Source organism: Topomyia yanbarensis, chromosome 3 (genome assembly GCF_030247195.1).
Source record: "Topomyia yanbarensis strain Yona2022 chromosome 3, ASM3024719v1, whole genome shotgun sequence".
Lineage (NCBI taxonomy): Eukaryota > Metazoa > Arthropoda > Insecta > Diptera > Culicidae > Topomyia > Topomyia yanbarensis.
The window spans coordinates 283,510,215-283,530,421 of NC_080672.1; the positions used below are offsets into that span (position 1 = coordinate 283,510,215).

The 20,207-nt window shown below is 37.2% G+C and overlaps 1 protein-coding gene across 1 annotated transcript; it reads right to left on the minus strand.

The window, feature by feature from the left end:
• Positions 1–2,637: 2,637 nt before the first annotated feature.
• Positions 2,638–19,973, minus strand: LOC131689213 (protein I'm not dead yet-like). Its single transcript, XM_058974152.1, has 10 exons — positions 19,958–19,973; positions 19,512–19,778; positions 18,938–19,451; positions 18,786–18,868; positions 18,659–18,726; positions 18,422–18,602; positions 18,157–18,363; positions 18,004–18,101; positions 3,064–3,344; positions 2,638–2,992 (listed from the first exon to the last, which is right to left on the minus strand). The coding sequence occupies exons 2-10, from the start codon at positions 19,553–19,555 to the stop codon at positions 2,711–2,713; spliced, it is 1,758 nt and encodes a 585-aa protein (XP_058830135.1). The 5' UTR covers positions 19,556–19,778; positions 19,958–19,973; the 3' UTR covers positions 2,638–2,710.
• Between the last annotated feature and the right edge of the window lie 234 nt (positions 19,974–20,207).

The window sequence follows — 20,207 nt, forward strand, 5'->3', positions numbered from 1 at the left end:
AGCCAATCTCTGGCCGATCAATGGGCGATTGAAAGTTTATCTCCATATAAGTCTCCGAGAAAAAAATGGAAACATTCATCTTTAAAGAGGATAGGAACACTTCAAGCATATTTTGAAAGAAGTTCTTACCAGTAGTCTTGCCACAATATACATACCATTAGCGTGGCGGCAAATAACTGTAAAATTTATTAACCGAAGTGCGAGTTAAGTAATCGGGTTTTCTTTTAGGTTTTTAAAAAAGCGACTAATCGTCGTTGCTGTTAAATCTAGACTAATTTTATTGTAATTGAATCGATACAAGCTAAGCCCTACTCGCCGTGTGTACCATGGTACACGTTTCCCTAAGTCAGCACATAATATGCCACGGTGCCTGGTGATTGCTGAGGTGTCGTCTGGTACTGTTGCTGGGCAGATTGGACGTTAACTCGCGTTACTTATGATGAGGCAAAGAGCTTTAGACCGAACAGTATGACTTCCTTACTTCTCAAATCAGTGTATGTTCGTTTGGGTGTAACATTATATCAGTGGGGAAGTCTACTTCCATCCTGTTACACAACGTTGTTCATAACAATGAAAAGACTTTTTCGCAAAAGCAATCAAGAATAGCGGTTTTCTTGATATTGAAGGTGCTTTTGACAACGTGTCTTTCGAATCCATATCGTAAACAACACGATATCAAGAAGTACCTTTATATATCACGTATAGGATCCACGTAATGCTTAGCAACTGATATGTGTGCTCATCGTTAAGATAAGTAGAGATGAGGAAATTGAGTGAGAGCGGATGTCTTCAAGGTGGTGTGCTGTCACCACTTCTATGCAACCTAGTTACCGATGGCTTGTTGAGCAAACTTAATGAATAGTTTCAGACATATGTTTTCGTCGATGATTATCATACAATGATCACCGGTATTAACACACTTTTTGATTTGACGCAGCAAGCCTTACGTGTTGTTGAGCAATGATGTCTTCGTGTTACACTATCAGTTTATCTGAATAAAACATCAATGGTGCTATCCACGCTATGGAAGATTATAACTGGAGCTATAAAAATAAAACAAATATTATTGATTGTCCGTTGGATCTCGTGCGCTCAACTTTTTATTGCGAGCGGAGACCTTCTTTCGCGGATCGCCTACTGCGTCATGGGGATTATTTAATTCTCTCCTGTCCTCCACATCAAGGTCATCATCGTTAAAAGTGCCTTGGTGCTCGCGTCCAGATGTTCTTTCCTGCTTCTTGCACTTACGGATGACCAATGTAAATCCGTCGTCATTGCTATTATCTTCATCATCGATGTTGCTTACAGTGGTTTCTGGGGTGCTGGATGCTGCTTTGGCAGTTGTCAATATGGACTGAACAGCTGCCACAAATTTGGCAACCGTTTGTGGTTCAGGTATTGGTATTGAAAACTCTTTTTTGGGTTGGTTTACCGTGGATTCGTTGGAAATCGGTAGAGATGCATTCTCCTCTATATCTTCCGCGCAAGGTTGTCCGTGGTGTGCTGTTTGATTACAATACTTGCACGTAGGAGTTTGCACCTCATGGATGCATAACGTAGTTTGATTAATAGTAGCTTCGTGGGTTTTAAATTTTATAGTCAAGAGGGAGGGGATAGGTCTTTCGATCCGCATCATCACCACAAGAACACCGCTAGGTGTACCCGGGAAGAAATTTCTCCACGTATCACGTGTAACTGATTCTACTTGTCCGAATTGCGACATGTATTTTGCGATTAGATCAGGAGGGGTACGTGATGATAGGTCATGTAACTTTACATCTACATAGTCTTTTTCTATATACACGGGAATCTTAATTCCAACTTTATCACTTTGAGACACGTGCTTCAAGTTGTTCTGCAAAACGAAACGTTCAGCTTGTGCTAACGTGTTGAATGATATGAGTACGACATTACGAAGATGATGATACTGTAGATACATAAGCTCCTTGAGCTCAAGCTGCATCTTCACCTTCAGCAGGTATTCCACTTCACGAAAACTCAATCTTATTGAACAGAATTTAAAGTCAACGACCGCTGTGTTGGGTCGGAGCAGAGATTTTTCGTCAACTTTAGTCATGATGGCACGAATAAATTAAAAGTTTCCTTTGTTCTCGAGACAATGCACACTAGATCAAGAGGTTGCTAGTTTTTGTTCACTTGGTTCGATTGTACACAGAAAAAAATATTTTGTGATTTTAAATTTCTTTCCATGCATATATTTGGAGCATGAATATAAATGTAAAATTAAGTTCCAGCACAAATACACACAACTTGTCGTGCTTTTTTCAGCGATATTTATTGTAATTTTACACATTGATTGGAAATTACAGTTTCATTAAACGGCAAACCAATGCTCTTGAATGTATTTTTAATCCTATATTGCTATAAAATAAATTACATGTAATATTACACGAACGAAAGTGTAAAATCACATGCTTTCTGATGCTCTCATTAAGTGCATCGAATTCAACTTAATTTTCAATCAAATTTTTGGATTCAAGCTTTGTACGTTTACATTCGTATTGATTTACATGTCGTTTAATTTTCATTATTTTTTGGTGTGTGCGTCTGACTTGGGCAGAAGTAGAAAGTAGACTGGGATAATCGATTGTCATCAACATCACAAAATTACGAAAGTAATATCATAGTTAAGTATAATTACATATAAATAGTATACCTAATCGTGAATAGATTCAACAAAACAACAACCTCAATGTGTAGAAACATTGACCGATCCTTCCATAGCCCATTCTGGAAAGGTGTTAACATCGGGATACACGATAGCGCCCCAGGTAGGAAATCCGATCCACATCACCAATAGTGTTATCACCGTAGGACCAATTCCCGCCAACGCCATATCCTTAGTAGCAATGTGTCCCACTCCAGCCACAATCGCATTTGGCGGTGTACCCACTGGCATATGGAAAGCATAACTGCAGGACATTGCCGCCGGTAACATGAGATAGAGCGGATGCGTTTTTATCACTATGGCCTAAAATTAAACAAATTTAAGTCAAAATTGTCCATTATTAAAATAAAACATTCTGAAATAGTGTAAAATACCATTTCAGCCAGTACAGGTAGGATAATGTTACAAATAGCAACATTCGAGGTAAATTCGGTTAGTGTTTGAGCCGTCAAACAAACGACGAATAGAAGCGCTAGTGGTGGAAGTGATTGTAATCCGGATAGTGACCTTCCCAGCAATGCAGACATTCCGGATACGTGACCAGCTTCGGCTAACGCAAATCCTCCCCCTAACAGAAAGATCAAGCTCCAGTGTACCTTCTGGTTGACGTACTTCCATGTGATCAGTGCACCCGATGGCTCTCGGGGCAGGGGAGCTGTAATTGGCAATCTAAAATAACATTTTTGTTCCAGAAATCGTCACTCAAATTTATTGGTAACAGAAAATGAATATGTCATCGCTTATAATTTCAAATAATTTGCAAGTTTGTCGTTATTTTTGTATAGAAAAATTACAGAATGTTACTAGGATGATACATTATAATGTACAAAAGTCGCTTCACCTAAATTTCTAAAAAAATACCCCAAAAAGTGCTTTTATGCACTGAAACCCTTACCCCTCCCTTAAACCAATTACTTTCTTATCATACATAACCAGTGATGTACAGCTGGGAAAAATTCCATCTTCCCGGGTTTTTATTTTTGGGTTTTAACCGGGTTTTTTTTCCAAATCATTTTAACCCGCACGAAATATGGGTTTTTTTTCATTTTATCGAATGTATGATGTTCATTTAATGTTTTTATTGAATTTTGCATTTACATTTGAGAAACCGAAAATAAAAGTCGCAAGGATAAAACATACTTTGTAGAACCCACTCCAGATATCTTAGCATGTAAAAATCGAATATAAACATCAAGCGTAAAAATCGGACAGAGATCCTTGAGCATGAGAATCGCTTAGAATATTCTCACCCGAAAAAGCCGGCAAGGATGAACCTCCAGTATAATTCGCTCACAGGAAATTCCGTACAACGTTACATTCAAGATTAAAAGTCGGATAAAGAAAAGTCCTTTGTAAGAACCCGATATACTTTTTACGGTGTTTATGCTGTAGGACTTAATCGAAAAGCCTCTTGTCCGATTTTGAAACTTGAAGTTTAAATCCAATTTTCATATGCTAATATATTTATAACGGGTTTTACGAAGCATTTTCTGTTCCTGCGACTTTAATTTCGGTCCATTCCTTATTCCAACTTGTTTCATATAATACTGGGAACAATAGTCATTGTTAATCTGACTAGTGAAAATTAGAATAATCGTGTGATGCCTAAACTTCTTTTATTCTGCTTGTTAGTCATTTTAGGGGTTGCTATACTTTCAGCGAAATGAGGTAGGTATTCACACAAAATTTATAAAATACCTATTTAGTTTGATGAAAAGTAAAAGTGAGAAAGCGAGTGGCCTTGACATTCGTCATTAGTATGAACCGTAAGCAGAACTCTCACAAATCGCAAGCCAAACTCTTTCGGCATCAACTACATCAGCAACAGTAGAAAAAATGTTTAGTACATTTAGGAGTAAGAAACGCAATCGACTTAGCTCAAAACGTGTTGAAAAGTTTTATCACTTATTCAATTACAATATTTGTAAAGAAATGTTGGATCACCGCTATAATAATGATTCAATCGAGGAAAACCATTCAGAATTTTCATATACCTACATGCAAAACTTTATGACAATAATGCTCATAAATAAAATAAAAATGTTTGGATAACAATACATTAATGTTCAATTACTAAAATATCAAAAAATTGCAAAAAACCTAATCTTCCCGCGAAAAAACCGTTTTAACCGGGAAAAAACCTTGGGTTCTTTCCCCCTATTTATAAAAACCCGATTTGGTACATCACTGTACATAACACAGCTAGTAATGTTGTTCTGAATAAAGATAGCAGATGTGCGGTAATCATTTGAAAGGCAACGAAATAGCAAACTGCAATATTAAAAATGTGCAAAACTAAGAAGAGAGGAGAAATACAACGGAGTTTGAATCGCTTGCTTCACTGAGAAATGAGGAAGCTAACGTTGAATGTCGTTCATTGCAGGGTCATCAACTACAAAGAGTTACCTGCGACTTAGTATCCCAAAACCGAGCTAACTTAGGCCCAAATTCATAACGAGATAAATTAATTTATGATGTAATGATTTATTGAATAAAATTTCCAATTTTGATAATATTTCAACCAACTATTGGTTGTATGGAACGCAATCAATTCAACGGATACGAAAACCATTCACCTATTTTAATGGTATATTTCGTTTCAGCGTAAAAAAAACACTTTTTCCGAATTTTGTTAGAACTTTCCGTGAAGTGAATTGATCAAAACTTTTTTAGTCGCTTGTCAATATTTTTGCATAGATAAATTACAGAATGTTATTGAAATCATACACTATGTATGTATGTATGTAGGTAGCCACCATCCTAGATTGAGTCTTGCTCTGCATGCGGCTCCACTTAACAGTACGCTCAAATTTCGTTACCATTCTGCGTTCAGCATACCGCCGTGTAAAGGGCCAAAAGGGAGGTGGCGGACCCGTAGGCAAATGCACCTACTCAGTATCCGCGGGCATCAAAGAATCTCCTTCCAACAGTAAGATCCAGCAAATTGAATAACGAATTTGCAATACTTGTCAAGCTTTCCACGAGATGGTTTGTTGTAGAAGAGCGCATCAAATTGTTTACAACTGTTGGAGAGAAATTTATCTGTCGCGAGCGACGGACACTTTTCCTCCTTGACTCCGATTGGCTTCCACTTCATTGTCCAGTTGTAACTTCAATGATGCCCTGATGCCCCCTCCTCACCCCGTAAATCATATGCATAATATAATATAATATAATATAATATAATATAATATAATATAATATAATATAATATAATATAATATAATATAATATAATATAATATAATATAATATCATATAATATAATATAATATAATAGAATATAATATAATATAATATAATATAATATAATATAATATAATATAATATAATATAATATAATATAATATAATATAATATAATATAATATAATATAATATAATATAATATAATATAATATAATATAATATAATATAATATAATATAATATAATATAATATAATATAATATAATATAATTTTTTTTTATTCGTTTATTTGACACGGCTCATAGCGGTAGCTTAACGGAGCCGTGGATCTTTTATACGTTTACAATACATGTAAAAATAAAAATACACGGCCGGTTGTCACGGTAAAGATAGATACGTCTACCTTTATCAAGGACACATGATAGTGAACTCGGGTGATTCGTAGTAATTCTGCCTAAGCTCGACCCTCATTATCAGAAGGCAAAAATTAAGCCCGCACGATATTAAGCCTGTTCTAATGACCCTGCCACTTCTAGTTTTCCGATCTGTTTACTTCACATCCTTGCTCTCACTTGAGTACTATGGCTCTAAGTTTCATAACTTTCCCTACCCAGTAATCTCTAGCTAATTGAATGTCGTTAAAACGTAAAAAAGAAAATGTGAAATAAAAAGGAATAAAAATACAAGAATTAATTAGTTGGATCTCGCGCGCGCAACTTTTTATTGCGAGCGGAGACCTTTTTTCGTGAGGTCTGTTGGCAAACAGCGTCAGGGGGTTCATTTAAGTCTCTCTTGTTTTTCACGTCCCGGTCGAAGCTGGCTTGGTGTCCGGGATCAGATGTTCTCCCTTGCTTCTTGCACTTATTGTTGATCAGTGTAAATCCGTCGTCATTGTTACTGCATTCGTTGCCGAAGTTGCTTACAGTTGCTTTTGGGGTGCTGGATGATTCTTTTACGGTTGTCATTATGGTCTGAACAGCTGCCACAAATTTGGCCACCGTTTGTGGTTCAGGTATTGGTATTGAAAACTCTGTTTTAGGTTGGTTTGCCGTAGATGAGTTGGCAATCGGTTGAGATGCATTTTCCTCTGCATCTTCCGCGCAAGGTTGTCCAGGATGAGCTGTCTGATTACAATACTTGCACGTAGGAGTTTGCCCCTCATGGGTGCATAGCGTAATTTGCATAATTGTAGTTCCGTGAGTATTGAGTTTTATTGCCAAGTAGGAGGGTATAGGCCTTTCAACCCGCATCCTCACTACAAAAACGCCGTTAGGAGTACCCGGGAAGAAGTTTCTCCAAGTATCAGGTGTAACGGATTCTACTTCTCCGTATTGCGACATGCATTTTGCAATTGGCTCAGGAGGAGTACGAGGTGATAGGTCATATAACCTTACATCTATATAATCATTCTCAATGTATACGGGAATCTTAATTCCAACGTTGTCACTTTCAACCACGTGTTTTAAGTTGTTCTTCAAAACGAAACGCTCGGCTTGTGCTAACGTGTTGAATGATATTAGCACTACATTGCGAAGATGATGATACTGAAGGTACAAGACTTCCGCAAGCCTAAGTTGCATTTTTACCTTCAGAAGGTATTCCACTTCACTAAAACTCGGTCGTTTTAAACAAAATTTAAAGTCAACGACCGCTGCGTTGGGTCGGAGTAGAGCTTTTTCGTCAGCTTTACTCATGATGACAAGAATAATCCGATATTTCCTTTGTTCTCGAGACAATGCACACTAGATCGAGAGGCTTGTTGTTCACTTGGCTCGATTGTACGTCTGACTGCGGCAGAAGTAGAAAGTAGACTGTGGATAATATAATATAATATTATATAATATAATATAATATAATATAATATAATATAATATAATATAATATAATATAATATAATATAATATAATATAATATAATATAATATAATATAATATAATATAATATAATATAATATAATATAATATAATATAATATAATATAATATAATATAATATAATATAATATAATATAATATAATATAATATAATATAATATAATATAATATAATATAATATAATATAATATAATATAATATAATATAATATAATATAATATAATATAATATAATATAATATAATATAATATAATATAATATAATATAATATAATATAATATAATATAATATAATATAATATAATATAATATAATATAATATAATATAATATAATATAATATAATATAATATAATATAATATAATATAATATAATATAATATAATATAATATAATATAATATAATGTAATATAATATAATATAATAGTATTTCTTGTACCTTTGTATGAAATATAATGCAATGTATAAATATGATATTTATGTGACTTGTAAGATTACGCCGCTTCAACTGAAAAAAAATGTATGGTGCTGTTGTATCAATTCGTGAAAAGATATGAGTACCTTGCATGATACTTAAAGAAATTATATTTTATGCAATGGAAAGAAAGCAGAGACATTGCTGTAGTACAAGAAAACAAGAGTATAATAATTATTAAGAATGTACTGGAAAGAGTGCATATTATTAATATGATTGAAAATAATAATTATGCTGGGAATAACAACTATGCTGAAAAAATAATAGCACAAATTTAAAAAAATATTACTACTATAATGTACTACTGGTGCTTTGGTCGTCGTTTTCAGCTCTCGATTCGCTAAACGTGAGGGGCATGATAAATTTGTCGCAAATAATGCTCATGAGATTTATCTCCTGGCTACAAGAAGCTAATTAAAATTAGTAAATGTAAGAAATTATGCATCTAGTAAATGGTTCCCACTGTATATTAAGGAAATAATGAATATCTAAAAACATGTCAAAACCGACCTTTCGTATGGTTCAAACATCAACAGTATGTGCGTGACACGCCAAACGTCTAAAACGTCGCTTTTTCCCATTTTTCATATGAGCGTACTAACACTTTTAAGGTACTGTAAATAAAATGAGCGCACAGAACACACGACCATAAGGGCCCCTTACACGAAGCGTTAGTAATGTCATTACTGAGCAGTAATGTCACTTTTAATGAACGTGTAAGGCGAGTAATGATGGAATTCCCATACAATTCCAGTAATGACACTACTTAGTAATGACACTTTTATTGCGCGTGTAAGGGCCCCTATACGGTCCTAGCACACGGCACCGTACCAAAGTGGTTTAGATAGTAGGAATCCTATCAAGCAAAGCACACTGCGCCACACAACGGCACCCTACTAGCCAAAGCCCGGCCGAAATGACACGCGACGCGCTCCCCGCCTACCCGGCTGTACAGCTGTTCTTTAAAAAAAAACCTGTGAACAGTTGATCAGCCAAACAAACAAACAGCGCCGCCAATGTCACCACAACCGAGCAAGGACCCAAAAAGCCCCGCTATGTAACGCACCATCTACCACCTCATACGCAAAAACGACTGACCGATGAGTACCGCTAAATAGTGAGAATCAACTGCGAGTGTGTTGATATATCTTCAACAAAAAAAACCTATACATGTGCATCCCTTCCTTCAGTCACAAGCCCAAACAAGTCAGCGGCTCCAGTCAGCGTCCCATGGCGAATCAGTCGAAAACGCACACATATACGAGCGAGCATGCAACGGGAGAGTGAGACTCCCACCGCTACCCATGTCTGTCCGTGCAGACATGCGACCCACACCAAAGTTGTTGAACATACATGGGACACGACGACAAAATGATATGTGTTTGTGGGACATTGTCATTGGTTTTGCATTGGTGACGATAGAACGATAGAATACATAGCTTTCAAACACCAACATCGATTGAGTCTGGGGGCGCCTGATGTATTAGATGCAGGGATGCCAGGTGCACAGACCAATCTGTGTTTCACAGATTTCACAGTTTTCAATATGCTGCGCAAATTTCTAAAACTGTAGTTTTCTAGTCCAAATTGCATATTTTCACAGTTTTCGTTATAGTGCACAGATTTCTCAATCCTAGGCGTCGCGCTTATTTTTTTTTTCTTTGAGCCAAAGCAAACTTGTATATTTTCCTTAAGGCTCAAGTTACCTCAAGGCCTGGTAGTGTGCGTATGAAAAACCGTGCTCAGCCCCGCCACCACACCATCCACCCAAACCCTCTCAAAACTCCACAAGAAGAACACCAGTCGATCTACCAGACCACCACGATTCAACCCATGCAAAATACCTGCTGTAAAAATTCATCGGCCAAGCCGAACGGTGCTTCTGCAAAAGTGGCTGTGGTTTTTTCATTGCGCAGTTGTGTTGCTTACCCCAGTACGGTGTGGTAGTGTGACAAAAAATAACAGCCACCCCCTCAAAAGCACCATCCAGCAAAACCGACAGCCCCTCCATCAGCCACCCCGCACGACCTGAATCGCTGCGATCCAACAAATCGGCCGATACTCCTCCTTCAGAGTCCCGAAAAGGATCAAACGGACAATCCGGCGGCAAAGCCGAACACAACCCCTCCCACCCACACAACCCAGCGTTCAAATCTAACACATGCTCAAAAAAGGTAACTTGAACCTTGACACAGATCGCCAAATACCACCTATACCAAGGCCGCCCAAATTAGAGCAGTTGCCGCTTTAAGCCCGACCGCACACAACACTCTCAAACGCCAGCACTATCCAGCCATATTGAACACAATTCCACTAATTTAAAACACGGTAACTTTTCCTCTGTCCTTCACTGTATATCAAATTTTCTTTTAGACAGTAGAACCACCTTCACGGTGTGTGTCCGTAATGATTCAATCTTCCTGCACTTCTTGCCGCCCTCTTTTGAGCGCTCACGCACACTAGCAGGGAACACTCGCGGAGAAACGCGCTCCACCACCGAAAGAAATGGCTATTCCCAGGAAACGGTACCACCAAAACAAGAAAATACTGCACTTGAGCTCTGAAAAGCCCGTTCACGCTATAAATTCTTCAAAAAACTCTATTAAGGGTATAATTTCACAATGATGTTAATATTTCACACGCCGAAAACACCAAATTTAATATTTCTTTAGACCGCGGAAAGCGCACATCGACCAACCAAACCGTGTTGCCGAAACGAACTTATTGAAATCATACACTATGATGTACAAAAGTTTTGATCAATTCGCTTCACGCAGAGTTCCAAAAAAAATGCAAAAAAAGTGTTTATTTTATTCACGCTGAAACCACCCTCCCCCCCCTCCCCCTCTTTATCAATTGTGTCATTTTAAACTCGATACTTTTTCTTCTGCATATAACTTTGCATTTCTATGTTGAAAATTTGTTTATGATGACAGATTATAAGAGCGCTTCACCGTCTACATCAAGAAATAATAAAGAAGAAATATTATCAGTAGAATGAACCTCTCTTGTCAGCTTGGCTAGACGTTCAAGTTGTCAATAAGACATGCGATAACATCGTATCATAGGGTTATTAATTGAAATCAAGATAATTTTACATCAATCTCATTGCGTTTTGCCCTAACAATAATATTGTGAGGCGTTTATCAGCAAACAAAAATAATTTCATGTATACAAAACTATCACTGCTACATTCCAATCTCAGGAGACAAGATTAGAATTAAACTATTTTTAGCGGACAAAAAAATGAGTACCTATACAGTAATATATAGAAATCTGGAAAATAAAAATCATCTGAATTTTTTTTTATTTTGATTATAGAGGTTTTAATTTTAGGGTCATTCGCCTCTTTTCGAGTTAGAGAAATCTCTTTAAGAAAAATCTCTAACCGTATTTGCGGGGTTGGGAATCGAACCCTCCCCTCTGAATAATTTGCTGAATGAAAAATAATCAATGAATATAAATATGATAGCATGGGTTCATGAAAAAGCATCGACATCCACGAACCTTATTAGCTATATGTCGATGCTGATTAATAAATTCGTAAAAAATATAATATTTAATTGGTTTAGCGTAGTTGGTTAGCACTAATGAACTAATGAAGCAGAACAAAAAAAATAGTGAATGTTTGGGGTCCCAGAAAACCCCTGGAGAAGAAATTTAAAAAATTGAAACGAAGCTTCACAGTTTAAAACAAAAGTTTGTATGGAGAACTAGTGTAGTTCTATAGGGAAAATATCACTAAAAATAATAATCTTAAATTTTCGCATAAAATCTTATATAAAATGTTTTTTGCGTCGAAAAAGGAATCTAATCAATTTTTAGCTCAATCGGATTCATTAAGGGGTGCAGCGTTCGAATATTGATTTTTTTTAATATTCGAAAAATCCAAAGGTGGGAGTACATCAAATGTTGAAAATCGAAATTTTTCTTTCATCATGCTGTCTAAAAATAGCACGAAACATCAACATCAAATGTCAAAACCATGGGGGTGGTCGAAGCGTAGTTGGTAAATCGATTGCCTTGTACGCAGCGCACCTGGGTTCGAGTCCCGACCCCGTACATAGCGTTAGAAATTTTTCATGAGCGATTTTTCTAACCCAAAGAGGCGAATGACCTTCAGGTTAAAACCTCTGTAAACGAAAAAAATGTTCAAACAAACGAAAACCGCTATAAACAAATTCGAAAAAAAATTACGATGAAGAATACATCTTTGAAAAAAAAACTTGAATATCAAAAATTCGATTGTAATGCCAAATGATTTCAAAATACATGAGCCGTGGAGATCTGATGTCAAAGCGAAAAAGTAAGATCTCAAAAAGAATAGAAGAAAAGAAACGGTAAATATAGCGTGAAACAAACTTTTTTGTGATACTCTAATTGTAAAAAAAGTCTTTCTTTGGAGTTGGAAAAACTTTTGACCATCGAATTTCACTCACGCATTGGGCTTGGGAGCAGAACAAATCCAAATGGTGGCAGGAAGCGGTGTAGGGTTCGAACAAAATCATTGTTAAGAAATTTTTGAAAAAAAAGTTGAAAGACACTTCACTGTTTAAAACCAAAGTTTGCATGAAATTTAAAAAAAATGCATCTTATATGTGAAAATAAATGGAAAGATAACTTTTGAATTTCAAAAAATATTCCGTCAGCTCGGATTAGGGGATTTAACTGCTATATTTTGTCGGAACATATCGAAAGTGGCAAAAATATATAAGTAGGCCTAAATCCGTCTCTCGCCGTACAAACAAGCAAAGCACACATGCTGTCAACGCTGTACGGCCAACCGACAGGCGGATCGATCTGCTTTGTGTGTGAACATGAAATTTTTTATCATAAAATTTTCCTAACAAACTGGGCTTGAGAGCAGAACGAATCCAAATGATGGCAGGGATGTAAGGTTCCAACTGAATCATTCTGAAGAGATTTTTGAAAAAAAAAGTGGAACGGGACTTCACAGTTTAAAATCAAAGTTTTGTGAAATTTAAAAAAATAACATCTTCAGGTGAAGATGAACATTTTTGATCATCGAATTTTCGCAGTGAACTGGCCTTGGAAACAGAAAGAATCCAAGGGACTTAGGGTTAATTTTTTGTGGATAAATTTAGGATGAATTTCACAGTTTAAATCCAAAGTTCTGCGCGATCCCTACATATTGCATGTATTACTGAGTAAGTAATTAAGTAGTAAAGTGATATTGAATATAATAGCTTTTATACTAAGCCTTATGTAGTAAGTCATTGAATCTGTTTGTACTTAGACATGCATGGCTTTATCATTCAGACAAGCAAGACTTCAACCCCTTTGTTATATGACTGCATTTTGCTGTACGGCAGGTGACCGCACGTCATTCCATAGAACCTCACTACAACATTTCACACGCCGATAACACTTCGTATGCACTTCTTTGATACTTCTTCGCGACGCGCCGCCTAGTATGGGTCACCCTTTTCGTCTCTCGGGGTACCGTGGATAGGTATGCCCGTTGTGTCATTATACCTACTACTGTCGCTATATATCGGTTCTAGTGTGCTAAACCTAAAACTTTCATTTGCCAACTCTCGTTCTCGCAGTCGCAACGCGAGCCGATATTAGACCGACCAAACAACAGGTAGCCCTGCGTCGTGTGAGACCAATCGGGTGACTCACATGCACTCTTTCGCTCGTTACCTACACTGTCCATAAAAGCATAAGAGTCTCATATTGAAAAACAGCAAGCCAAGAAAAACGCTGTTTAAGATTTACATTTTCAATGAGCCTTATGGATGGGACAAACATGTTTTGGTATTTTTTCGATATTTTTTTTAACAAACCTAGTAATCTTATTTGTACATGGTGTTTCAGTGATGATACAGAATATAATACAACAGATAACTCATTTTCGACAGAAAATCATTTGAGACTCTTATGATTATATGGGCAGCACACACCTCGTGATAAGCTGTCTCGTCCTGTCAAGTCGCGGGCAGACCAGCTATGTCGTAGTGAAACAGTGGTCGGACTCGCAACGCGCCCTCGTATTAATTTCTGACAGCTTTATCTCTTGCTCATTTCGTACCCTCTGGTGGGAGCTGTGTTTTCGGAATGCCTCTAGTGGTGCCTTAGACCTCCGGTATATCCACAGGTACTGTGGTAGTCAAAAATGTATTTTTGTCGTACATATGCACGATCACCACACTTCCTATATATAGATTTTCACCAACATGGACAAAAATTTACTACCACTATAAACAATTACGCCCGAGTGCATGTAACGTGTATTACAGTGCTTTCGATTACAAAACTTTGCAGTATGATTCAGTTGCCGAATCCTGCGTACAACAAAAGATGTAAAATTTGGTTCACACGTTCGGAAGTTATCTGCAATATCCGATATGACAAAATGTAACTATTCGGTATTCGCATAGTAGGTTTTGCCCACCACCTGAATATCAGCAATGTCCTCATACAAACAATGCCAGTTTTTTTTTTCAAAATTTTCTTCACAATGATTTAGTTGGAACCCTAAACCCATGCCATCATTTGAATTTGTTCTGCTCCCAAGCACAATTCGTTAGGAAAAGTCGATGGCCAATATGTTCATGTTCACAATGTTGTATGTAAACATTCATCGAACTGCTTGTCGGTAGACCAATCAGCGTAGACAGGGTTGCCACCTCCGGTGGGGTTATCATCCGGAGATTTTTACTGACCTGGGATAGGTTTTTATAGAAGCACGAGTATACGTTGGAACCAGACCTACCTGCTGAGTTTAAATAAGACAAGTATAAACTCTATCGTTCATTTTATAACTCTTCGAAGTATGAATTACTAAAATTGACTCTCATTCACCGCTTTTTTTTGTTAACTGTGTCACTGCGACTACTATTCAGGTTATCTTTTGTGGCTGCCCCTGTTTGCTCTACATGTTACAAATTGCCCGGATCCAATGTAGTTGGAAGCGAGTTGTTTGTTTGTCCACATGTGTCGTGCTAACCGGGTACTACATTATTAATGTAGCTGAAGATCCGTTTGGGACAGGTATGCCATATCTCGTGAGGCGTCATAAGATCCCTTCAAAGAAATAGTACTGCACACTGGCAGAGAATATGTTCCGAGCTCTCAGGCTCGTAGTTACAAAATCAACAAATGTCATCTTGACTTTTGCCAATTTTTCAGATGATACTTAGCAGGACAAAGTCCCGTAAATAAACCTGTGATTATACGTAAGTCTTTACGTTTTAGATCCATTAGTTTTTTGGCTTTCGTTGTATCTGGATGTATGAATTTCTTAGCTTGTCGAGCGCCTTCTACGTTACGCCAGTCATTTAGTAGTTGGTCTCTTGCCCAAGCCGAAAGTTCTAGTTTAATGGAACGTGTTTGCCCAATAAACGTATTTGATGAACCACGCCTGGCTAATTCATCGGCTACTTGTTTACCATAGATTCTTTGGTGGCCAGGTACCCAGAATATCATTACTTAATTCCGAGTTGCCAGTTGTTGTAAAGATGTGATGCACTCCCAAACCAGTTTGGACTCACATTTCGACGACCTTAATGCCAACTGTGCTGCTTGGCTGTCCGAGAAGATTGCGATTTTGTCATGTCTGTAGTTTCGTTTCCTGCAGACCTCCGCGCAGGTGTATATTGCATATACCTCTCCCTGGAAAACTGTAGGCCACTTTCCCATTGATATCGCTTCTTTAATTCTTGATCCGTAGACTCCCGAGCCAGTCAGCTCACCCATTTTAGAACCATCCGTGTGGAATGATATTGTACCTTGAGGCAGTATAGGGCCCCCTACATCCCACATCTGACGATCCACTATGTGGACCTCATATGAGATATCGAAGTTCGGTTTAGCCTCCATTTTATCTTGGACTGTTGTCAAGACAGGGTTTAGTTTGAGTTCCTTTATTATTCTCAGGTGACCATTTAAATCCCCATCAAATAGTGGTTTACCCTTTAGCACTCTCAGAAAGCCCAGTCTCGCCTCCCTCATAACATGTTTGTGCAATGAAGGTAGATGAAGCATGGCTTCCATAGCTGTAGTGGGTGTTGATTTCATAGCGCCAGTGATAGAGAGGCAACTCTGAACTTTAGTTAGTTTAGCTTGGGCGGCCATCATATGAAAGATTTTTTTTTAATTTCACAAAACTTTAGTGTTAAACTATGAAGTCCCGTTCTATTTTTTTAAAATTATCTTCTCTTTGATTTAGTTGGAACCCTAAACCACTGCCATTATTTGGATTTGCTCTGCTCCCAAGCCCAGTTCGTTGGGAAAATTCAATGGGTAAATTTTTTTCCAACTGCAAATAAAGACTTTTTGTATAACTAGAATGTCACAAAAACGAATAATTTTTTACGCTTTTTATTTTTTATTTTCTTTTTTTTCTTACTTTTTTGCTTTGAAATCATATCTCGACGGCTCATGTATTTTTAAATCATATTACATTACAATAAATGATTTCGGAATTTTTGTTCAAAAATGTCGCAGTCTTTGGTACTAAACATTTTTTAAGTTTGTTTTTAGCGGTTTTCGTTTGTATTGACACTAGATGCTGATGTTTCGTGCTATTTTTATACATATTTAGACAAGAAAAATTTTGATGTTCGACATTTCATGTACTCCCCCCTTTGGATTTTTTCGAATATTATGAAATCAATACTCAATCGCTAGACCCCCTCAATGATTTCCGATTGAGCTAAATAATTGCATAGATTCCTTTTTCGACGTAATAAGCATTTTATGTAAGACTTCAAGCAAATATTTAAAATGACTATTTTCATTGATATTTTCCCTACAAAACCACCCTAGTTCTCCATGCAGACTTTGGTTTTAAACTGTGAAGCCCCGTTCCATTTTTCTTTAAATTTCTTCGCCAGGGGTTTCCTGGGAACCCTAAATTTCGCCTTTTTTGTTCCGCTCCCAATTTTTTTTTTAATTTTGTTTCGCAGTGTAATTAATTAAATTGAACGCAGTTCTAGTTTTCGATTTTCCCAGTGATTGCATGATCTTTTCATATGAGAATGATGAAATATATAAAATAATAATAAAGTGGCAATTATTTGTTTGATATTTAATAAAGTTCCAGCTAACGTTAATGGGACGAAGTGATAGTTGCTTGAAGTTTTTATTCGCTTAGTATTTTTTAGTTGTCGATCATAAGAATCATTTAAGAAAATTGTGTAACTCCCTTTTAAGAGAAAACTGAGTTAGATATGCCAAGTTACTTATCTGAATAATATCTACAAAGTGGTGTTGTCAGAATTTTGAAATGTGATGAGAAATTGAGTTTTTTTCTTCTAATCACTGTATCTTTGAATTGGCTCAAGTTATATTTAAGTTTTAGATGTTTTTTCTGTGTAATATACAAGAGAGAAAATTTGAACGCAACTGTAGGCATAATATGCTAATCTACTGAGATTCGGCTCATAATGTAAGAGTGTACGTATTCTGATAATCTTATTATAAAAATATCTTAGTGAGAACGGGTGGTAAAATATCGCAGAAATAGCAAAAACTGCATTCAATGTTATTAATTATTTTCGTACTCAAAGCATTAATGCATTTAAAATCGGGTTACTGGTTCGCTAATTTCCAATTTCAAAAATATTAGTATCGTAAAACAATGTCGCCTCACAAACGATTAAAACTGATGAACATCACCCACTATATTGTTTATGTGCATTCTCGAGGTCTGACTTTTTCAAAAAGTAATCTAATCAGTTACACATCACAACATATCAAGCATTCCGCAGTACGCATATGGGTCATAGTACTTATCAATGGTTGTCATACTAACCTGATTTCCGTCCAAAGTATTTCAACCATCGCCAGTCAGCAGGCACTACAAACAGTGCGATGACGATCAAAATAGCCGGTGTGCCGTCCTTGATTTGTCTGAACAAACGAAAGTCATTTATCAGTACTCGTTTAACATGATTTGGTTACATACACGCCAGGGAATAGATCTGCCCATCCATGCACGAAGCCCGGATTTCTCGTGAAGAACAGTATGATCGACAGCACAAACAGTAAAGCTACACTTATTTCATGAGAGGTCATTGGTCCCATTTCCTTATATCGTGACTCAATGACACGTCTAGCAATAGTTTCGCCTTCTTGTCCGATTTTGGAATCCCTTGCCTGCACACTGTTTGGCCTACAATCAAGGTAAAAATTAAACTAGTTCGCTGGCTTACGAAAAATAAACACGACACCTGAAGAGCCCCATGAAATACCACTGCAGATAGATCCACACAAGAATCGTGTTCAACAGCATCAGTGGCACATTGAAAAACATAAAAGTTGGAAAATCAATTGAAGGTGCACTATGGAATCGGCTTTCGTAGATTCCTTCGAATGTAAGGTTTGTTCCCGAACCGACAATTGTTCCACAGCCTGCAATATTAGATGATGTGAATAGGCAAGTGGCAGATTTTACGAGGAATATGTACCTCCAATACTAGCCGCATAGGCTGTACCCAAAAAGTAGCAAATCGTCGTTCGCGATGCTTTCTTCCGCCTGTAAACAAATTCACTTAATACGTCCAACAACACTATTGCCAATCCTTTAAATCTTACTCATCCTGTTTTTTGCCTTTGAGCGATGTGTTTTCGATTTCCTTTTCAAAATCGTCTGTTTCATACATCTGGCAGATTCCTTGCTGGAAATAATTTCACTTCTGATAGATTACCAAACCACTTAACATACCTAGCTCATGTTCTCAGCTCACCGATTCCAGCTCCTGCAGCACAGCCTGCACAATGGGACACATCATGGCAACAGCAGCTGTGTTTGAGATCCACATGGACAGGAACATGGTGACAATGATCAATCCAAAGTGCAACCGGCGTTGACTGCAACCAATAACTGATATCACTTTCAGCGCCACGCGTTTGTGAAGATTGCAGTATTCTATCGCCAGAGCGAGAACGATCCCGCCAATGAACATAATAATTGGTTCCTTCATGTACACCATGCATGTTTGACTAGTACTTAGAATGCCCATAAGTGGGAACAGTACGAGCGGAAGCATCGACGTGATGGGTAGTGGAAGAGCTTCCGTAACCCACAGCAAGGACATCACAATCACTACGTATAAACATCGAAAAGCGGGGGAACCATTCACAACAAAAATCAAAGCGGCAACTGTTGGAATTGCCAAAACTGCTAGCGATTTCCAGAAAACTTGCACAAACTGCACAATCCGACGACCACATCCTAGATCACTGTCGACGACCGGGTCTCTGCATAATACAAATATTTATTAGCAATTAAGGATTTCCTCTCACTGTACAAGTTCTAACATTTCTTCCTGTTTTTTTATTCCATTCGCACTTTCAACCGTCATGGCTCAACGATCGCCTTTTTCGCGTCTGTTCTGATCAACGACTTTTTGTGAAATGCGCGAGGCGTAGCAAAGTTGGTGTTCTTTCCCGGTCAAGCTACTGCTGCTACACTTGGCTAATGAATCGTAACCTGATGGAAGTCAGCGCACACTATCTGAGTGATTGCTTAGCGATTGTAGAAGGATCGTTCTGATTGCATGATTTTGAGAATTCAACCTATTCAATCTTTATCATATCAAGCATTTGAAAAAGAAATCAAACATTTGCTATCTTTAAAATCAAACATTGGAGGTCTTTGTGAAATCGTTATTATCGCAACATTAAGGTGGGGGGAGGCTAAGATTAATTCGGTACAAAACACAAATTTCAGCGATTGATACTATATTCATTCAGTTTCATTTTACCTTCTTTAGGTGTTGGGGTCAATATGACCCAAAATGAACTTTCAAAATGCGATAACACCTAGAAGTTTGGAATTTCTTGACTTTTCCTCTTTCATGAAGAGCAACGATTTTAAATTTTCGGACATTCCTGAAGGGCAGTGCAAAAAAGTTACGAATAAGATGTTAACAGGTTATATTAACCCCGATTTCGAACTCAATTTTAAGACACATTTGTATTCAAATCTATTTGAACTTGTACCCAAATTGTTAG

What these genes read in the sequence shown, in the direction of transcription:
- LOC131689213 (XM_058974152.1), bottom strand. Translation starts at nt 19,555, where the DNA reads ATGACGGTTGAAAGTGCGAATGGAATAAAAAAACAGGAAGAAAT. An exon ending in GCAGATCTATTCCCTGGCGT is followed by an intron (nt 18,102 to 18,156) that starts GTATGTAACCAA and finishes TCGTTTGTTCAG; the next exon opens with ACAAATCAAGGACGGCACAC. An exon ending in ATACTTTGGACGGAAATCAG is followed by an intron (nt 3,345 to 18,003) that starts GTTAGTATGACA and finishes TGCCAATTACAG; the next exon opens with CTCCCCTGCCCCGAGAGCCA.